General features: G+C 38.7%; 1 protein-coding gene across 1 annotated transcript in view; it reads left to right on the top strand.

The window, feature by feature from the left end:
* Nucleotides 1-21,362, top strand: part of Pcdh15 (protocadherin related 15) — a 600,282-nt gene that overhangs the window by 530,280 nt on the left and 48,640 nt on the right. Inside the window, exon 27 of the mRNA XM_041655402.1 lies at nucleotides 20,873-21,088. Coding sequence (XP_041511336.1) covers nucleotides 20,873-21,088 — 216 coding nt within the window. The remainder of the gene's footprint in view (nucleotides 1-20,872; nucleotides 21,089-21,362) is intronic.

Below are 21,362 nucleotides of genomic sequence, written 5' to 3'. Positions count from 1 at the left end.
CTCAAGTTTCAGATTGATGCTTTCAGTTTTTCTCTGACATCCACAAATACATATAGAGAGATCTAAACTGCTCTTGGATATTTTCAGTTGTTTTGTTATTATGCAATAAAATTTTTGATGTTTTCTTCTTATTAGCGTAAGAGTTAGATTCTTAGTTCACTGTAGATTACCGGTCATGGTTATGTTTCTGAGATCTCCTTAACAACAACTTTAACAGCTATACACTAAATATATAAACTCCTTTTGATCCCTGGCAAGCTCGGCTTTGGCATTCCTGAGCTCTGTTCATTAGAAGCCGTCTTTCTTCTCCATGAGCAGGACCTCCACGATCAGTCTTAATGCTTCTGGCTGCTTTCAGCACCTATCTAACACCTTCAGTAACAAAGAGAAATTTCAGTCAAGCCCACAATCAAATGTAAGGGCAATGCCAAGAAGGGAGAGTAAACACTCCAGAGCCTATGAGTTCTAAGGGATCTAGAGAAAGACGACAGTCTTTGTGTTTGTGTGGGAAACACTCACAAGAGATCAACTGCTTCATGGAAATCAGTGTTCGACCCTGAGACAAAACCCAGGGATGGAAAGACTAAGCAGAGCTTAGTGATACACTGATGGACAGACCTGATGAAGTAGTTCAGTTAGGAGAACACAGGCTGCACTGTGGATCTAAAGGAAGGAACAAGTTCAATTACTGAAAGAAAAATTTTTTTTTTACACAGCAGATAACGCTCGTGCAGCAAGGCAGATAGATCAGACTGGAACATATATAGGATCCTCTATTGCAGGGCGGCCAGTGAGTGCAAAAGCAGTGGGTGGTGACAGGAGGCAAGGGACGGATGAGCCAACGGAGAAGTCTTTGTTGGCCCGCACAGTTGCCGCTCTCAGTCTGGAATCCAGAAATCTTCTTTTCCCCTTTTTTAGCCCAGTATTCACAAGTTAAAGCAGTTCTCAATTCGTACATGGGGTGGGAAAATATTATTTAAAAAAATCACACTGAATTGGGGACTACTCTCCTGGGAGGTTTGAGGGAAAAAAAATGTTTTTAAAATGAGAAATCTCCCGGGAATAGGATAGGGGCTTTTAAGCCACTTGCTGGTACATATTAGAGTAATGCCGGATTTCATCTACTAGGAATAAAAGTTATTTTTTAGCCTGCCATAAAATTCAAAATACTGAAAGTTACACCTTTCAAAAGATGCTGCCAGGAAAATAATAAGGAAGAGGAAAAAAAAAAGTCTCATAAAATAGAACCGACAGGGTAAGATGGGGCTTTGAAAAAGCAGGAAGGCAAGCTGAACTGCCTGAGAAGTTGGAGCGTGGGCTCGAGCTGACACTTTGAAGATGCTGTATGAAGATAACACAGTAGGATAACTGATGGAATAAATTGCCCAGTGTGTGTTGGAAAACCAGGAAGTTGTGTGTCTGCTCTCCACTGAAGCGTCTAATACACTCACAGGCCTGCTGGGCACTCATGCTGAAGAAGTAAGTGGACTACTTTCCTACTTGGCGCTAAATATACAGAACTAGCTTTCTACCCTCCTCCAAAAAAATAACATAAATAACATTCTAGTTAATGAGACAAAAAGAAAGAAAGAAAGAGGGGGAAGCAGTAGTTAACTCTGCATGGGAATACCATCTAATGTGATCTTACCACATGTTTATACTACACTGAGTCGAATATAATCATCTGAAATAGGGGAAAAGGTGACTTTAAATTATTTGCCTCCATGGGACAGTTAGGAGGGTGTGTTTGGCTTTTACCTGCTTAGATTGTCTAATTTTATTCCAGTGTCTATCCTCTTGGGGTCTTCTGCCTCGGAAGAGGCTAAGCCTGCTCTTAAACCTGGCCAGCCTGAGCCAAGCACCCTTGTCCTGCTGTAAATGATACCTTTGGACATGGGAGTCCCACTCATTTTGCATATGTGTTCAGTGATTATGCAGCCTCCTGAGAAGATCACGAGACAGTGTTTCACATGGCAATGGAGTCTTCCTTCTGACTTGGAAAATGAAATGTTCACGTCGTGTTCAAACAATTGTTGGGTTGTGTTAGAAGGTCGCACGAGATAAAGACTGATCGGCCTGAGCAGGACTCGCTGCAGTTTAAGGCTGACATGTTTGTCACGAAGGGTTCAGCCACATTGATGTCCGCCGGCAACATGTAATCAGTCATTCCAATGGCAGAGTGGGAGGGAAGTCCCAATACTTTTTCCTCGTCAGTCTTTAATGCAAGTCATTAGCATCACTTAGGAATCTCACTCACGTTGGGATAGAGTTCCTGCCCCATTACCACCACAAAGATTAGAGTTGTACCAGAGTAACTTAAAGCAAGAACTCACACAGGTGTGCACAAACATGCACGCAACAATGTCAATCGAAAAAAGATAGAAACTGGGAGCAAAGCCTATATGCCCGTCTATGCGTGAACGGATTGAACAACTTGAGTCTGTACATATGATGCTCGGTCCTAAAGAGAAGTAAAATATGACATGTAGACTACCCTAGATAAATACTGATGATGTGTGATGTCCACTGAAACAGAGTAGACTTACAGGAGATGACCATGGTGTAACTCATGGGAGAGATGTCAGCAGGCTGTGAGGACTGCTGGTCTGATGTTTCTATGCATCTAAACTGTTTTACTTCTGGGTACACATTATTTCAAATATTACACTAAACATTTTCTTTGATGTGTTTATAGTAGATCTTGGAGTAAATGGTAGTTGACTCATGTTAAAATGTTCCACATAATTATAAGCAGTGCTGAATTTTGACTTTTAGATTACTGGAGCCTTAAGTCTAAAGAGGATGTTTAAAGGGGTTAAAAAGGGTTGAGAAAAAAAATGGTTGGAAGATCAGGCCCCCCTAAACTAGAGTTACAGATGCTTGTGAGTCACCATGTAGGTGCTGGGAATCAAACCCAGGACATCTAGAAGAATAATAGGTGCTCTTAACCTCTGAGCCATCTTTCCAGCTTCGTGTCAGTTATTTTCTAAGGAATGCATGTATTAATTTCTGTTAGCAGACAGAAGTAGAGGTCTATAAGGGTTGGCATGTATGCTCATACTTAATAGTTGATGTCACAACATTCTCCAAATCTTTGCACAAATTAACGTCCAACCTTTTAGCAGTACCTTCGATTGTCTCCCAAAAAAATTTTCAGTCTATTCTTGATATTTAACCATTGGATGGGCATATAATGGTTTCTTATGATTTGTTCTAATTCATTCACATTGATACAATTTAAATGCCCCTTTATACATCTAAAATGCCTTAGTATTAATCTTGTGGGAGTGACACAATGGATGGCTGGTGGTGGAGGTCAATGTTGTGCAGTCAGATCTTTCCTTCCACCTTTACATGAGTTCCAAACTCAAACCTGCCAGGCTAGTGGGGTCAGTGCCTTCAGCTACCGAGCTGGATCATCAGCACCCTTCCTAAAAGTTCAACACTATTCTGTCCTCTTCATCCAAAGCCTACTCCAGTGTCCTTGCAAATCTCATTCTTGTGATAACTGTTGTTGATTTACGTGCCCTGCATTTCCCCTTTACCCTCCTCCAACCTTCTGTTTTTACCTCCCTTCCCCGCCCTAAAGCATCCCCTCTTTCCCATTTCCCCAGTCAGATCATGTAGACTCTACGATTTCCTTCTCTGTTGCTACCCAACACCCTTATACCGGCAATGGTTCTGTTTTACTGGCTTCTACAGTTATTCCACGATATATATTTATATCACAAGATTTGGAGCTAGGATCCTCTAATAAGAGAGAACATTGGATGTGTGACTTTGGGCTTGACTTACCTCACTCAATATCATTTTTTCTAGTCCCATCCAATTGCCTACAAAGTTCATGATTTTGTTTTTCTTTATAGCTGATTAGTATTCCCATAGTATATACATACCAAATTTTGTTGAAGATACTTTATTTGCTTCAGTGTATGTTTTGGCATCTTTGTCAAAATTAAATGGCTGAAGTTACATGTGCTTACAATTGTGTCTTCAGTTTTGTTCCATTGGTCTACATGTCTGTTTTTGTGCCAGTATCATATTGTTGTTTGTTTGTTTTGATTTCTTACCATAATTCCTTTTGATTCTTTGAGAATTTCACATCATGCAACCTAATCCCACTCACCTCTGAGTTCCTCCATGTCTGCCCTTCACCCCCTACAGTGTGCCCCCTAAAAGAACACCTTCCAAAATTAATTAAAAACAAAATAAACAAAAAACACCTTCCTCTGTCTTTCCAACACTTCTTCATTCATCCTAGTGGTACCAGGAGCTGCTTTGGTGGTCACACAGTGTACTCTTTTGTCCAATCAGCCCCATCAGCAAAATGTTCACTGCAATGAGTGATTGGTCTGAGTCAAGGCCTCTGGCACACCATCATCACTGGACAAAAACAGTATTTTATTGATTATTTTTAATCTATATTCACTAGAGATATCAGCCTATAGTTTTCTGTTATTGTTGTTGTTGCTATTTTTACCTGCTTTGGGTATTGGAGTAATACTGGATTTGAGGAGTTTATAAATGCTGCTTCTCTTTCTTTCTTCTCCTTTTTCTTATCTTTAATTTTTTTAAAGAGTTGAGGCAGGACTGGCTGTACATCTTCTTTGAATGTCTGGTAGAGTTCTGCTGTTAATCCACCTGGTCCTAGACTTTTTAGCTGGAAGGCTTTTTATTACTACTTCAATCTCCTCATTTGTTATGGGTCTGTTCAAGTCATTGACTTCATGGTTTAATTTTGATGGTTTGACTAGACCTAGAAATCTAGGTTTTCCAGCTTTAGAAAGTATAGGTTTTTGAAATATCACCTTATAAACTGTGAATTTCTTCAGTATCAGTTGTAATATTTCCCTGTTCATTTCTGATCCTATTAATTTGGGTCATTTTTTTTCTTTTTATTAGTTGGGCAATGGGTCTGTGAATTTTGTTTATCTTCTCAAAGAAACAGTTCTTAGATTTGTTGATTCTTTATATTGGTTTTTGTTTCTACTTTGTTGATTTCTGCTCTGATATTTTATTATTTGTTGCCACCGATTGGTTCTGGATTTGATTTGTTCTTTTTTTTTTTTTACTGACTTTTGGGTTTCATTATTATTGCAGTATTTCTCTGTGGTCTTTAAAGTTTTTATAAGTATAGGCACTAAGAGCTATACATTTCTCTTGTTGGAATGCCTTCAGTATGTACCAGGGGTTTTGTTATGTTGTATTTTCATTTTCATTTTCTTCTAGAAAGTTTTTATTTTGATTTTTAATATCTTCTTTGATTCACTCATCATTAAGTAATGAGTTATTTAATCTGCATGGATTTGCTTATTTTTTCAGAGGTTTCTTTTTGTCTGCCAATTTTAAGTTTGCTGCACTGTGATCAGATGAAATACAGAGAATTACTTTAAACTCTTTGAACTTGTACAGAATTGTTTTGTGTCCCAGAAAGTGGAAGAAAAGATTTCATGTGCTACTGAATAGAATGTGTATTCTTTGGTGTTTCGGCAGAAAATTCTATAGACATCTGTTAATTTCATTTGATGTATGATGTCAATTAATTTGGATGTTTCTCTTTTTTTTTTGTTCAGATGATCTGTCTATTGGAGAAAGTGGGTATCAAAATCATCTACTCTTGATGGATTGATGTTAATCTGCTTCTATGTGTCTTCTTTGAACTCCTTGAGTTCATTAGGGCATTTTATAATTGTTCTTTTAAACCAGTCTCCTAGAGTTCATCTAGATAATTGCATTTGCAAGCATGTCTGCAGGACTGTCAGCTTTAGAGAAAAGATACTGTTGATATTCCTAGGATGAGATCTGGGCATGTACACTCCCTTTGTTGGTTCTGAGTTTATGATTTATAAAGTATATTGAGGAAGGAGAAAAGATGTGGGGGTGGTGTGGGTCTATAGGTTGAAAATATTTGGGGTGGAATTAAATCAGATGGACAGATGAGACTAGACTGGTATTCAGGATGTGTTGCCCGTTCCAAGCCTTGAGTATGACAGTGGATAAGTCTAAATACAATGGCTGGATATGATGTAAGAGACAAGGAAAGTCCTGTGATTTGACAGATAGGTTGGAAGGATCCTGGCCCCAAACTGGATCTCCTTTATAATGAAGGCCAGACTGCTCCACTGGGTGTGAGTGCCAGGCAAAGCTGATGAACTGGGGAAAGGGAATGGATGAGGAAGGAGGTCAGGAGTTACTCACTGGGCCAGACCCTGAAGGCAAACATGGAAAGAAGTCTGAGTATGCAGTGGGGTGGTGGAGGCAATACAGAGAGACTTGTCAGTGGTTACAGGAAGGGAAGGTGTTGGCGGAAGCCTAAAGTTCTGCTAAATCCCAAGCAGAGTCAGTCGTCAGTCTGACTGAGTCAAGGCAAGGATATGGGTCCTATGCTGTACATCGGGGGATGTGGGAAGTCTGGGTACCTCGTAGGGTGGTAGAGGTGATCAAGAAGGGACTCGTGGGTAACTGCAGGCAGGGCAGGTCCTTAGCTGTGACACAGGTCAGACTAGGCTGAGACACAGGGAGTAAGACCCCCCAGAAGGCTAGAGGACAGGGACTGCAAAGTGCCAGGATACTGGCTGTGGGGCACAAAGTAGATCTTGAGGGTTGTGGAAAAGTGAGGAAGGAGTGGTAGGGGGTACCCACTAGACTGAACTCTGGAGGAGAACGTGGGATAAAGTGGCAGAGATGATGCAAAGAGATTTGTGGGTGAATGAAAATAGGGTGGGTCTTGGAAAAGATAAAAACTTTAACATTTCTAAAGCAGAAAAGAGCATCAATTTATGAATTTTTAAGGGTCTTCTTATATCATCCCTAATAGACACAAGGTTTTTAAAAAAAAAAAACTGGTTTTTTTTGTTGTTGTTTTGTTTTGTTTTCAGAGTAAAGGTATATAAGAAAGTCCTGAACATCAGAAAAAATGTCTTTCATGAACATAAAATAAATTATCTATAAAACTTGTAAAAACAAAAAAAGCAATCTTTTCTCTCACTAATGAATCACGGTGTAATCTTTTCTGCCCCCTCCTGTGCATATTAATTGTATGTTACATGAATAATCATCAAGGAAATTAGGGACATCTAATGAGAAAAGCAGAAGTTTTGCAGAAAACCCACATCTCACCTACGCTGATGAGTGTCTGCTTAGCAGTAAATGCAATTAGAACCTCGAATTACAGCCCCACAGCTCATCTACGGAAGCTGCAGTACAGACAAGGTCATCTGCAACTCATTTCCTTCCACACTTAAGTCCTGCTTTGTCTTAAAAAGGAGGCATATAAAAGAATCTGCTTGTTTACTCTAATTAATACTAGAGTTTGACAGTGTGCATAGACAAGAAAATAATAAACAGTATTAGATGGGGGGCAATGCATGCATATGTGCATGCATGTGTGTGTTGGAGGCTGCATGTGTATGAGTATATGGTAACCAGAGATCAACATTGGTTATCTTGTTCAATTTCTCTCTACTTTATTTTTTAAGACAATTTCTCACTGAAACTGAACTCACCAATTAGGCTAATTTGTCTGACCAATGGGTCCAAGGGATCCTTTTGTCTCTGTTTCCCTGGAACTGGAATTATAAACGTGTGTGCCCATACCTGTTGTAGGGAGATTGTTCTAAGGAGGGGGCTGCTTGTTCATCCTGGCTGCCCGGCTAGATTAGCCCCGAAATAACCACACAGAAACTGTATTAAATTAAATCACTGCTTGGCCTATTAGCTCTAGTTTCTTATTGGCTAAGACTTACGTCTTAATTTAACCCATTTCTATTCATCTGTGCATCGCCATGTGCCAGTGGCTTACTGGCAAAGCATGTCTATCTCTGGTGGTGGATCCATGGCGTCTCTCTCAACTCTGCCTTTCTTTCTCCCAGCATTCAGTTCTGTCTCCCCGCCTACCTAAGTTCTGCCCTATCAAGAAGCCCAAAGCAGTTTCTTTATTAACCAATGAAAGCAACATGAAGACAGCAGGACCTCCTACACCACATACCTGGCTTTTACATGGGGGTTTGGGGTCCAACTGGGTCCTCAAGTTCTGATGGCAAGTACGTTATCAACTAAACCACACACCACACAGGCCAACTACAAGATAGTAATTTTAATAAAATCTGTCAACCCATTGCAAGAATTTTCTCACTGTGAAAGACGGAACCTCTTAGTAATCTTCAGACTGTCTCATGATCTTGTAGGTTTGACTAATGAACAAATAGCATTTCTGCCTTGCTGTCAAGAGAAAGCTCTTCTTTATGTTTGGTTCTTTACTACCTATTGTGGGGTTCAGAAATGCCATGTACAGGATGGGCCTGTAATTCTGCAATATTGAAAGAAACCTATTAATGAAGTGTCTAGCTAGGTCCCGTTTACTCTATATTCTAAGATTATCATATATTTCCTCAGATATTCCTCAAATATCATCCATTGTTCCTTTCCTTTGTGCAGTACTGTCCCTCAGCATTGAGTCACCCCAACCATCATCAGGACCAATCCCTGTGGATTTGGCTGGAGAATGTTTGAACCACAGCAAGCTCATCAAAGGCAGTTAGATAGAAAACAGGTCAGCAAATCCTCTCTGTGGGGCAAATCAAAACAGTCAAACTTGAGAATCAAAATTTACAATTGTAATAACCTGTGGGATTTTTTTTTCCCCCTTAAATGTCATGATGTGTCTGTCCTTTTGTCTCCAAATACTCTGAGGTCCATATCCTCAGGAATGAGACTTGTCACACCTGCTGGCTTCTTCATCTCTTAGTTTTTTCCCATTGTTTCACTCTGAACTCTCGTTTCCCTTTGACACTGAGGTACATTGTTTAAAAGTGGTTCTAAGAGGAAAGCTTGTACTATAAATGCCTATATTTAAAAAACAGAGAAATTTAAAATAAATAATAATAAGGCTCAAGGTTCTAGAAAATCTAGATCAAGCAAACCTAAATCAATAAGCAGCGACAGTAACGATAACAGCACAAAGGAATGAATGACAGAAAAGGAATCCAGAGTGAAGAGTTGCTTCTCTGAAAAGATAAGCAAGATTGGCAAGCCCTTATCCAAGCTAATCAAAACAAGAAAAGACCCAATATATACAAATACAGATGAAGCGAGACATTAAAACAGACAGCTGGGAGATTCAGGGCATAATTAATGCATACTATGAAAACCTGTAGTCTAATAAATTTAAAACTCTAGGAAAAAGTTAATTTTCCAGACATATAAACATAACAGATTAAGCAAAGACCATTGACATAACATAAACATGCTCATAACAAGCATCAAGTTTGATCCCCAGGCTTCATAGCTGAGTTCTTCCAGACCTCAAAAATAAATTTTTTCCAATTAATGCACAAAATAAAATAGAAAGAATACACCGAATTTATTTCACATGGCTGGCCATGCTCCCCTATCAAAATCATACAAGAATTTAGCAATAAAAGAAAATGATAGGCTAATTTCCAAAATGTACATTGTTACGAAAACTTTCAATACTTATAAACTGAATTCAATAATGCATCATAAAAAGTCTTCCACATGACCAAGTGAACTTCCTTTTAGTGATTAAATGGTGCTTCAATACAGAAATTCAATTAATGTATTACAAAATTTTAATAAACTCAAGGGCATAAATCACATGATCATCTCAACAAAGAAAAAAAGCTTTTAATAAAATGTCCAGCATACCTCCATGATAAAAAACCTGGAATAAATCAAGAATAAAGGGAACATACCTCAACATAGTAAATTCTGCTTATAGAAAATCTATAGCCAACATAATACTAAATAGGGAAAAATTTAATGCATTGCCATTAAAATTAGGAATGAAATAAGACTATCTACTTCCTACATAAAGCCCTTGAAATCTTAGCTAGAAAAATGAGAAGTAAAATTATTTCTATTTGTGGACAATTTGATCTGGTACATAAAGACCCTAAAGATTCTGCCACTCAACACTTAGAACCAAAAAACACCTTCAACAATGTAGCAGGAAAACATAATCAGTATACCATATTTATAATATCATAGTAAGAAACTTATTTTCTATACACCAACAATGAATATGCTGAGAAAACGGACAGAAAACCTATCCTATTCATAATAGCTTCAAAACTGGAAAATGTAGGAATAAACCTAGCCAAGGAAGGGAAAACTTCTGATGAAACAAATTTTTTAAATCAATAAATTGAAGGAGGCATCAGAAAGTGGAAACATCTGCAGGCTCAACCAGCACAAATGATGTTTGTGGAAATTGCTGTATTACCAAGCATAATCTATAGCAGCAAAGCAATTCTCATCAATATTATAATGGAATTCTTCAAAGAAATAGGAAAAACGTCCCCTGAAATGCATGTGTACACAGAGGCCAAAGACAGCAAAGCTGTCCTGAACTAAAAGACCAGTGCTGGCTTATGACAACACCTGACTTCACGTCACACGGTGGAGTGAAAGTGACAAAGAGTAATAACGGGGCAGAAATGGACGTACGGATCAATAGAATGAAATGGTGTTCACAGAAGGAAACACACACAGCAAAAGCCTCCTGAGCAGGTTTTGTTTCTCTGGTTGGTTGGTTTGTTTGTTTTGTTTGCTTCGGTTTGGTTTTTTGAGACAGGGTTTCTCTGTGTAATTTTGGAGCCCATCCTGGAACTCACTTAGTAGACCAGGCTGACCTTGAACTCACAGAGATCCACCTTTCTCTGCCTCCCGAGTGCTGGGATTAAAGGCGCGCGCTCCCACCGCCCAGCCACCTGATCGTTTTTTAAATATGACACGTGTGTGTTGTAGAAAAGGCAACCTCTTCAAATGGTGCTAGAGAAATTGAATGCCCGTATGTAGAAAAATGAGATTAGATCCATACATTTGCTTTATACAAAAATCATTCAAGTGTATTAAGCACCTTAATGTTAGGAAGCCTGAATCTGTTATAGGGGAATATATCTGAAATAGATGAATATCAAAAAGAATGAAAAACAGTTTCTAGAATGGACTAATGAAATGAACAAGAAATTCACAAAGAATTAAATACAAATATACACTAAGCATGGGGGGATAATTCAACGCTCTTACCTACCAGTGAAATACAAATTAAAACTACATTTTGTCCTGTCAGAATGGCCCTCACAAAAAAACCAATTGACAACGCATGCTGGTGTGTATGCAAGAGAGGGAATCATTCACTCCACTGTCAAGAATATTAGCAAACCCCTCAATTTTAGCCAACCAGGGGAAGACTGAAATTATGTCATTTGCTCAACAATAGATGTAACTGGAGGTGATTATACTAAGCAAAGTGGCAAAGACAGATGTTGAGTATTTACTCTCATTTAGGGATCCAGAATAATAAGTAAAACCATACCCCCCCACACACACACATGCACACAACACATACACACTATGTAGTTAAAGAGACAGGTATAGAAATGGGAGGGTATGGAGGTAAATATTGTCAAAGTCCATGACATATTTTTACTTGAAAGAATTGTTTGCAAAGTAGATGCAGGAATAGCTATGCACAATGAATATTTGCCAAAATAAAACCTTAGAATTTGATAATTCTAACTTATGCTTACCCCAAAGTTCAATCCCTTGAACCCACATGGTAGAAGGGAAGAACCAACTCAAGCAAGTATTATTCAAACCACACAAACACACCATGGCACATTTATAAGCGTACATATGCATACCTATATACCTACATATATGTACATGCATAGATAAACAAAGCGTGTGCACAAATGCCCACATGCACTCATGTTCTCATACACAGGCGCACACGCACAGGCGTATCAACGCAAGCAATAATACTTGCTTGAGTTGGTTCTTCCCTTCTACCATGTGGGTTCAAGGGATTGAACTTTGGGGTAAGCATAAGTTAGAATTATCAAATTCTAAGGTTTTATTGCTTGTTTTGTCTCAATGATCAAAAGATTATGAATGTCTCATAATTTGGTAAAATGGATAAATTTTAACAGAAAAGTTCTTTCTCATATATTTTCATCTTCTGTTTCTTACACATGGGATTTTCCTCATCCCGTCATTTTCTGATTAAACCAAGAAATTTTATCGGTGTATGCTGAATGTGGTTAAGAATCCTCAAATTTCAGGTAGTGTATTTTCTGTCAATCAAAGATTATTTCATAATATTTTTTCAGTATTAACAGCTGTTTCCTTTTAGAAAATACCAGTTTGTGCCCAAAAATATAAAATCCATTGTGACAAAAAATGTCGTTATATATTTGTAACTGTATGCATTTACGTATCCATACAAACAAATGCCAGAAGGGAGGAAGGAATGGTAGGAAGGAGGAAGGGAAGGACAGAAAGAGAGAGAGAGAGAGAGAGAGAGAGAGAGAGAGAGAGAAAGGAACAATCTGAAATATGACCAATTTAAATGAAGGACATTTTGAATAGCCCCTGGTTTGGATAAATGTGGTCTTTATATTAAAATGCTGCAAAGAGACAGATTTTAGTGTCCTATGTACAGATAGTCCCACTCCAACCTGCAAATTAGAACTTCTTTACAATTAGCGTCACTTTCATGACACTAAAGGCTTCTTTTGGTTATCATTAGCTTCAGAGCAACAATTTAGATTCATCATGCTTTTGAATGTTCACACTGCTTTTCCAACTAAAAGGTTTAGAAATTGAATTCTATTTGTCTAGATATGTTCTTTTTTTCTGTAAAAGCTATGCTAAATGAGTTTTTCTTTATGTAATAAGATGCTCTTTGTGATATTTAATTTAATTGATAGACAATAAATATCAAGAGAGTGAATTCACAAAAGTTCAACTTTCAGACTGAATATTCAAACTCCTTGTTCTGTTTACTTGATTTTCTATTAAATTTAGGAGCTTAAACATAAGAAGTCTTCTTATTTTTATTCTTATTCAAAATTACAGCCAATTTTGGTTTGTTTGTTTGTTTTTTTGGTTTGTCTTTGAGATGGGATCTCTCTATGTAGCCCTGGCTGTCCCAGAACTCACAGGATGTAGACCAGGCTGGCCTCAAACTCACAGAGATTCTCCTGCCTTGGCCTCCTTGATGTTAGGATTAAAGATTATCTTTTGATGGTAACTATACTTTAAAATATATACCTGTACATGTGTTTGTTTAAGAGAAAAATATTCTATACATTAGTAGGATGCAAATCCGCCAACAACGGAAATATATTCTGTGTAATAGTAGGAAGTGAAGCTATTTGATTTGCATTTGAAAATGTTCCAGTATCTGTTTGTTGTTATTTTGCTTTAAACTTGGTTATCATTTATTTAACTCTACAGTTACCTAATGTGAACTCATTACTAGGTTTTATTAGTGTCCCAGTGTAGCCACTTTTTATTAAATGCTTGTGAAAAAAATCTAGCACTGATTTTTTTTTCCTATTTAAAACATTTCTTCCTTTTTTTATACTTTTTGCAAAACTTTTTGAATAAGCCTGGAAATAGATCAATCTCCTTGGTATTTCTTTATCCATGTTTAATCAGAAGCTGGGCACATTGGCCGTAAAGACTTTAAAATGAAAGTTTCTTCACGTTTTCTAAAAATACAAGAGTAAAGTTAAAGTATTACTCAGAAGCCAGCTCTCTGTTCTTTTTTGCCTCGAATAATCACAGTTTGACACCCACACCAGTGGGTGGATGTGAGGCATGAGTTTTGGGCCCTACATTCTAAATCACCTTCACTCTGTCTCGGGAAAAGCAAGGTTTCTGTGCTGCTAACGGCTGAAATGGGTCTAATTGAGAAGCTGAAGTTAAAGCCCCATTATTGGACTTTAATAGGTTTGGAAGTTCTTAGGACATCACTAATTATTTTACTAATATTTCTGCATCCATGGTATTCATTTAGGCAACAGAGGGGAACAGTTACTAAAGCTATTAGAAAATTAATGTCTCACCTATTCCCTGCATGATAGAAGCAATTATTTGGTAGTTGTCTCTTAATGTTGGGCACCTGTACACATTAAAAATTCCAGATGAGGTCTTAGCAATGTGTAAGTGGTTGTCTGTGTCTGAGTTTTCATTATAAAATATAATTGAAGCAAGTAGAATTGTAATATCCAAGTTTGGCTTCTTTCCAAGCAACTCCAGACATAACTTTTTGCCAACAGAAAAAATAAAAGTTTATAAATCAAGCTAACCTGTTCCTCTTGGTAACTATATCATGAACCAGGTATAACCTTTTCAGTAGAAAGAAATAGATTAAGTAATAGTGTGGGAGGTCCTTCTGTCTGTGTGTTGCTTTTCTTGGTTAATGAATAAAGAAACTGCCTTGACCTGTTGATAGGGCAGAGTTTAGTTAAGCCGGGAAGATGGAACTGAATGCTGGAAGAAAAGAAGAGCAGAGTCAGAGAGACACCATGGATCCGTGGCCGGAGCTAGATGTGCTGAAACTTTGCTGGTAGGCCACAACCTTGTGGTGATATACAGATTAATAGAAATGAGTTAAACTAAGATGTAAGAGTTAGCCAATAAGAAGCTAGAGCTAATGGTTTTTGTAGACAGGGTTTCACTGTGTAACAGCCCTAACTGTCCTGGCACTAGTTCTTGTAGACCAGACTGGCTTCGAACTCACAGAGATCCGCCTGCCTCTGCCTCCCGAGTGCTGGGATTAAAGGCGCGCACCACCACTACCCAGCTAAAATAAAATATCAAGTAAATGATAAGATTTATACAATATATTGCTGGGTTTTTTTCTTATCCATTCTGACATTTATAACTAAGGGATTTCATGCAAGATAAATTCTTTCTCCTGGGACAGGGTCATTAACAATTTTTACCCATCAGCATATTCACCTAGGCTAAATCCCTGGTTCCTAGAGGCCTGGATCATTAGTGATTTTTACACATCAGCAGATTCACTAGAGATGTATCCCTGGCTCCTAGATAGCCATCTTTGCACTACATCTTTATAAGCAGAAGTGGATAAAGGAGAACTTAGAACCTCCATAAGGCTCTACCCTCATGCACCAATCACTATTCAAAAGGCCAGCTTCCATACACCATATTATAGGGATATTTTTAACAGCTTTGGAAAAGGCATTTGCACTTCGTTTCTGGCATGTAGGTTTATTGTTTTATTTCCATCTCCTTATTGCATCCAGGAAAAATTCTTAGGGTAGTTTATGTCTCATTTTCTGTTCTTTTCAGTGAGTTTTGAAATCCTAGTATTTTGACATGTTGGACAAAGTGAACTTAGAGTGAGACCCACCCTGCTTTGCTACCAGATAACTGTGTGGTTATCAATAATTTACTGATCCCTTTGGCCTACATCATTGTCCTGTGAAAGAACGGTACACTGTGAGTGGGACTATGCACATGGGGTGTCACACAGTGCTGGACACGGCATGGCGGACAAATGATAGTTGACTGTGAATTGCGCACCGGTGTTATTGACACAGAGGCCCTGCAAGAGCACAGGCTGGGCGATCTGAGCCTGCGCTCCACTTGAAGCCAACTTGGAATAGTTACTCTCTCTGGAGAGGCTCAGGTCTTACTGTGTTTGAAGGATGAAATGGAGGGAAGGAATTCTATTAAGACGTGGTAGAGAACCGAACCATAGAAACAGTGCTGTGGCTAGCATCAGAGTAAAAGTTTCACTTTGTCTTAATAGAAAAGATTAATGTGTTTTTATAGTTTTATAGTGTTAAAAGGGTTAACATGGCAGGGAGGTGATAGCATGTTCTGTATGCGGAGACCTGGGAGAGGCTCAGATCCTTGTGAATGTGCCTTCGATGGAAGAAGCGGTTCAGCTGCACCTCTAAGATTCGCAGAGCTGACAGATGACTCCGGTAAAGATATTTTGTTTCTAAGGTGAACAGCTGAGAAATGTCACACTTGATATCCTGAAATTTCATGTGAATTAGAATATGTGCATCCTCTAGAGGAGACTGGAGAAGACACACATTGACAAGTGGGTTGTTATTGATGTGAGACAAGTTACTGTTTACAGGGATGATTTTCTATACAAAGCAAGAGCACAGTTCGGGGCTCAGATTGGGAGCTTACGATCACACTGGCTTTCCTGGTTGTCTAAATTCTCTATCTCCAGGCTTAAGTCATCAGGTATAAACTTATGGCTCAATTGACCCATGGTATAAAGGTGAGATAAGCGTAGTGTGACTTTGACAGAGCAGAAGTGGACGGAATTTCCAAACCTAATGTCTCAAGGAAGAGGGCAAATGGGAAGATTCTCTAGCATAAGAGGTTTCAGATGGAATGAGTGCACTGTGGTCAGAAACGCACACATTGAAGTCTTATCTCCCTGAGACAGAGCATTTCCCCAAGGGCCCCTGCCTCTGTGAGATTTAACACTAGAGCAACCCTCAGGCAGCTCACTGATCAAGGAGAGTCACTAGCCTGAGAATTGAAGATAAATTGCCAAGTATGCCGTCTACATGAAAACTGCACTTTTAAAGAAGGAATAAGTTGGAGAGGAAGGCTGAGAACTAGATACCAATGTCCTTGCACTCAGTAATAAAGGGAGAGTGTTTTCTCTGTGTAAGTGTGTGGGTTTCAACCAAGGTAGAAGGTTTGTAAGACTGGTCAATGGGATCAGGAAACAATACAGGAAAACTAGAAAACATAAATGAAATGAAAGGTTGAAGTAATAAGGGCGGCGGGGCTGCGTTCTCAGCACCCCCAGCCGCCTGCCCGGCTAGCTTATGCCCCGAAATAACAACACACAAACTGTATTCTTTTAATCACTGCTTGGCCCATTCTCTTCTAGGCTAATTCTCACATATTAATTTAGCCCATTCCTAATCATCTGTGTGTAGCACCCCAAGGTGCGCTTACCGGGGAGATTCTAGCCCATGTCCATCCTGGGTCGGAGCTTCATCCCGGGAGCAGGGCATGGCGTCTCTCTCTCAGGCATCTGCCCCCGAGAGAGCTGTGGAGTCTCTGAGCTCACTTCCTGTTCCTCCCAGCATTTTGTTCTGTTTACTCCTCCCACCTATCCTCTAACCAATAAAATGGGCCAGGGCAGTGCCTTTATTAGCCAATGACCTTCCTCCATCAAAAGGTGATTATGAAAACCAAGTACATGCACCCTGACCTCAATAAGAAAGAAGTTATTAAGAGATTACTTTCTTAGAGGAGCTATAATCTTATGTGTCTAAGATGAAGAATCGAAACATAGTTCTTGAGTGCTTAAATTTCTGTATTCTTGCTATTACAATATGAATTTAACAGCTCTCATAGCAAGTATTTCTAATGGTCATGATGTCCTTGGTCATTATCTATGATTTCACAAACATCATTTTCAGCACATCATAGTCATATAACATAGCATATATACTTAATATATAATATACACTTAGAATAATATTTGCTGGACATAATTTATCTCATTGATGGATAAAGGATACAAGTTAAAAGTGACTTTGAAGTCCCCTACAATGTAAAACAAAATGTAGGAGTAAGGAAGCAAATTAAATGTAAAGACATTGAAAGCAGAAAGCGAAAGTCATGCTGCACACCCAGGTGGCTTGCTGCCCGTGCACCTTCTAACCCAGATTTCAAACTGTGCTCTGAATTTTGTTACTGGCACTTTGGATGTGAGTCCGTATGTATTTAACATGCCAATTTTATCATTTGCCTCATGAGATCACTTGGTTCTTGTCTGGAGGGCATGTACTATATGAGCCGTCTGACTTACATCTCTTAGAGAAACTACGATCCTAAATGGAACTTGAGCATGCCGTGTGTTGGTCCCAAGTTCATCAGCCACTGGAATTTTCCACTCTAGTTAATCAGCATTCAACTCTACTCACTTGATAGAGAGGAGAGAGTTCCCAGAATTCACACATTCCCGACAGCTGTTCCTAACCATCTCCAGAAGTGAGATCCTCGAGGTAGACCACCGAGAACGGTGAGCCTTGAAAGAGGAACTGAAAGAGGACTGACTTTGCACAACATACAGAGATAGAGCCCAGGAGACTCAAAGGTCTAGCAAACCTGACTTTTAGAAACTGTGCCTCATTTTTTACAAATTTTCTGGACCACACTAGGAAAATCATAAAACCAAATGATATTTCTGAGTTTTATATTAAATGATCATTTGCTTCAGAAAAAGCTTACAACAAAAAGCACTTCAGTCATTTATTATGAAATATGACAATGTTATAGTTTTCATAATATAATAAATTAGAAAGCAAAACAATTTTTTGAAATGGGAAGTTAGTCAATAGGAACTGTGTGAGTTAGCTTAATGTACCAAGCAACCGCTATGTTTGTACAGTAACTGTCTCTCCTCTCTACGTATCATTGTGGTGTTAGCATTTATCTTAAAATTGAACATGATTGAACCTCGTAGCATAAAAACTGGTGAAAGAGTTGAGTCATAAGGTAGAACTTGTGCTGATCCTACAAATACAAGTTTAAAAATGAGCAAACATAAGCAATGATGCCGCCAGGTGATGATTTCCCTGAGGGAGTTGGGTGTGACAAGGGGGTGGGTGTGACAGGGAGATGGGGATAACAGAGGCATCCGTGAAGACAAAAATAGCTGTGGCATGTTGACTCTTAATACAAATAGTCTCACATATATGCATATTTTTCAAAATTTTATTGCTCTGTACATTCATAATTTGGTACGCTTTAGGCATGGGTATTACATCTCAAAGTTCGCACTAGCAATAAAATATTTATTTAAAGAGGAATCTTAATGCTAACCCAAGAGGTAAAGGTTGAATGTATCACATCTTTTTTGTGTATGTCTCTGTGTGTGCTGTGTGCATGTGTTTGCATATATGTAATTATACATGTGCATATGTGTGTGCATGTGTACGTGAAAGCCAGAAGACAACCTGAAATGTTGTTTCTTGGGTGTCATTCATCTTGAGATGATGTCTCACTGGCCTGAGCTCACCAAGGAGGCTAGACTGGCTGGCCTGTGAACCCCAAGTACTGTACTGCCTCCACCTTCCCAATGCTAAGATTATACATGCATGCCACCATGCCCACACTTTTTTTATGTGATATCTGGGAATCCAATTCAGGTCCTTACACTTGCAATGCAGTTGCTTTACTGACTGAACCATCTTCGCAGCCCCTTGTCAAGGCTCTTTGATCTGACCTTAGTAACAAATTACTCATAGAATGGAGATGTATATCTCATGTTAGTTGGTTTAGATTCTGAGTTTTAGTTGTGGATACATTTTTCTTTCATTTCTTATGCTATCCTTTGTTGGATGAATGAAATCACCAAGGTTTAAAGTTTTAAAGGGTTAACATTAAATGCTCCTCCTTTCTCCTGTGAAAGAGAATGGAATGCCCTCTGAGGTCTCTTCCTTGGAACTCTAATGCCCAAACACGGCTCTGCCAAACAACATCAGGCCGCACGAGAAAATGAGCTGAAACAGCAAGCTTTCCCGCTTCTCAATGTGGAATTCTAGCAACTGTAGTTTTCTGTTGCTGTGGGGGCTAAAATGGTGGGGGGAAAAGTAAGAAGGAAGGGTTTGCTTTGGTCCACAGTTTGATGAAAAGGCCCATCATGGCCTCCTGGCACACCATGGTTGCAGGAGCATGAGGCAGTTGGACACTTTGCTTATGCAGTCGAAAGGCAGACAAAGATGAATCCTGGTGTCTTTATGACTTCCTCCATTTTTTCCATTTTGTTCAGTTTGAGACACTAACCTAGGGCACTGTACTGCCCGCCTTTAGGGAGAACTTTACCTACTCTATTAAACTTAACTGGAAGTGCCTCCATAGCCACGCCCATAGACTTGTCTCCTAGGTAACTCTAAATCTAGTCAAGTCGGTAATCAGAATTAACAGTGACAGCAGCTTAGATAAACCATTTTTTTAAATCTTGAGTTGAAATACTTGTGTTAATTACTATAACTTCCCCTGTTGTGTTGATATGCCTATCTTGAAATATTTTGCATGTTTGAAATAAAACTTGAAGCTAAGTCAAGTGTATACTATACCTTACTGTATGTGAGCTGTTATTTATTATTGTCACTGTCTATATACCAACACTACTGCTCACGTGATTAGAATCCTGGTTCTTTTGCTGCCTTAGCTTCATTTTAAATTCTTAATAGTCATATATGGCTGATATCTGCTTTATTGATCAGACATGCTGGGATGGTTTCTTTCAGCACCCAGAACATTTTATTAGACATCACTATGACGGGCCAAGAAAGTTTCTTTATCCATTAGCCAATAAAAGCAACACATATGCAGAAGGACTTTCCATACAACATAAATGTCTTTGTTTAAAACTATGACATTCAACTTATCGTTTGATATGTCATTGTAAAGTAGTTTATATCTCCCACCCCTTGGACCACATGCTAGGTCAAAAATGTTGGTTTTGCTTGTTTTGATTTTTTTTTTTGGTTTTTGATTTTGTTTTGTTATATTTTAAAGAGAGGTAGAAAAAATATGAAGTTGAGTGGATAGGGAGGTAGGAAGGATCTGGTAGGAGTTAGGGGAGAAGAAAACATGGCCAAAATATATTAATAAAAGTTTATAGAGAAAAAATTTATAACTGCAAAAATAATCCCCGACAAATCTGAATAAACAAAGCAAATGAAAACCCCACACTATGTGATGGTGTGCTGCATGTGACCCGTAGATCCCACCATGCCCTTACTCTGGATCCATAGCCTAAATGTGAACTCATCCTCACAGAGATATATAATTTAATTGATTAGCTCCTCGTCTTTTGTAACAACTGTCCCAGAGCCAGGATCTTTCTGATGAGAACTATTTGTTACGAAGATGTATCTTCTGCCTACGCACAAGGATATTCAGAGAAACGGAATTTAAGGAGAAAAGCATTGTGCTATTGCACAAGTAACCTTGGAAGTAGAAATAAGATTTCAAGTTGCAAGCTTTTACTTACTTCTCAGCGACGATTTTTCATTTGGCTTTCCCCTCCTAGGCTACGGACAGGGACACCGGAAACTACAGTGCCATGGCCTACAGGCTCATCATACCGCCCATTAAAGAGGGCAAAGAGGGATTTGTGGTGGAAACATACACTGGGCTCATCAAGACAGCCATGCTCTTCCACAATATGAGGAGATCCTACTTCAAGTTTCAAGTCATCGCCACTGACGACTACGGGAAGGGGTTGAGCGGGAAAGCTGACGTGCTGGTAAGCGCATGAGTGAGAGACATGAGACGCTAGCCCTGGGCCAGTGTTTTAGCTATTAGCACTTTTCATATTACTTTGAAATAGACTCTCTAAAATGTAAATGTCATTAAATTTTTATCAAGATATTTGCCCTTTGTGATTAAAAAACAGAAAAAAATTTGTGGTAACGTGTTCTAATATACAAGATTTTCCTTTTAAAACAGAATCTCTAATGATGTTAGAAACGATGTTTCACTAAGTTACATGTGTCTATATAAAATAGTATTCCTGTCAT

This window comes from Microtus oregoni, unplaced genomic scaffold (assembly GCF_018167655.1).
Source record: "Microtus oregoni isolate MIOR12 unplaced genomic scaffold, Mior012 000007F_ref0000211, whole genome shotgun sequence".
NCBI classification, from domain to species: domain Eukaryota; kingdom Metazoa; phylum Chordata; class Mammalia; order Rodentia; family Cricetidae; genus Microtus; species Microtus oregoni.
This window is presented reverse-complemented; position numbering and strand designations above follow the sequence as displayed.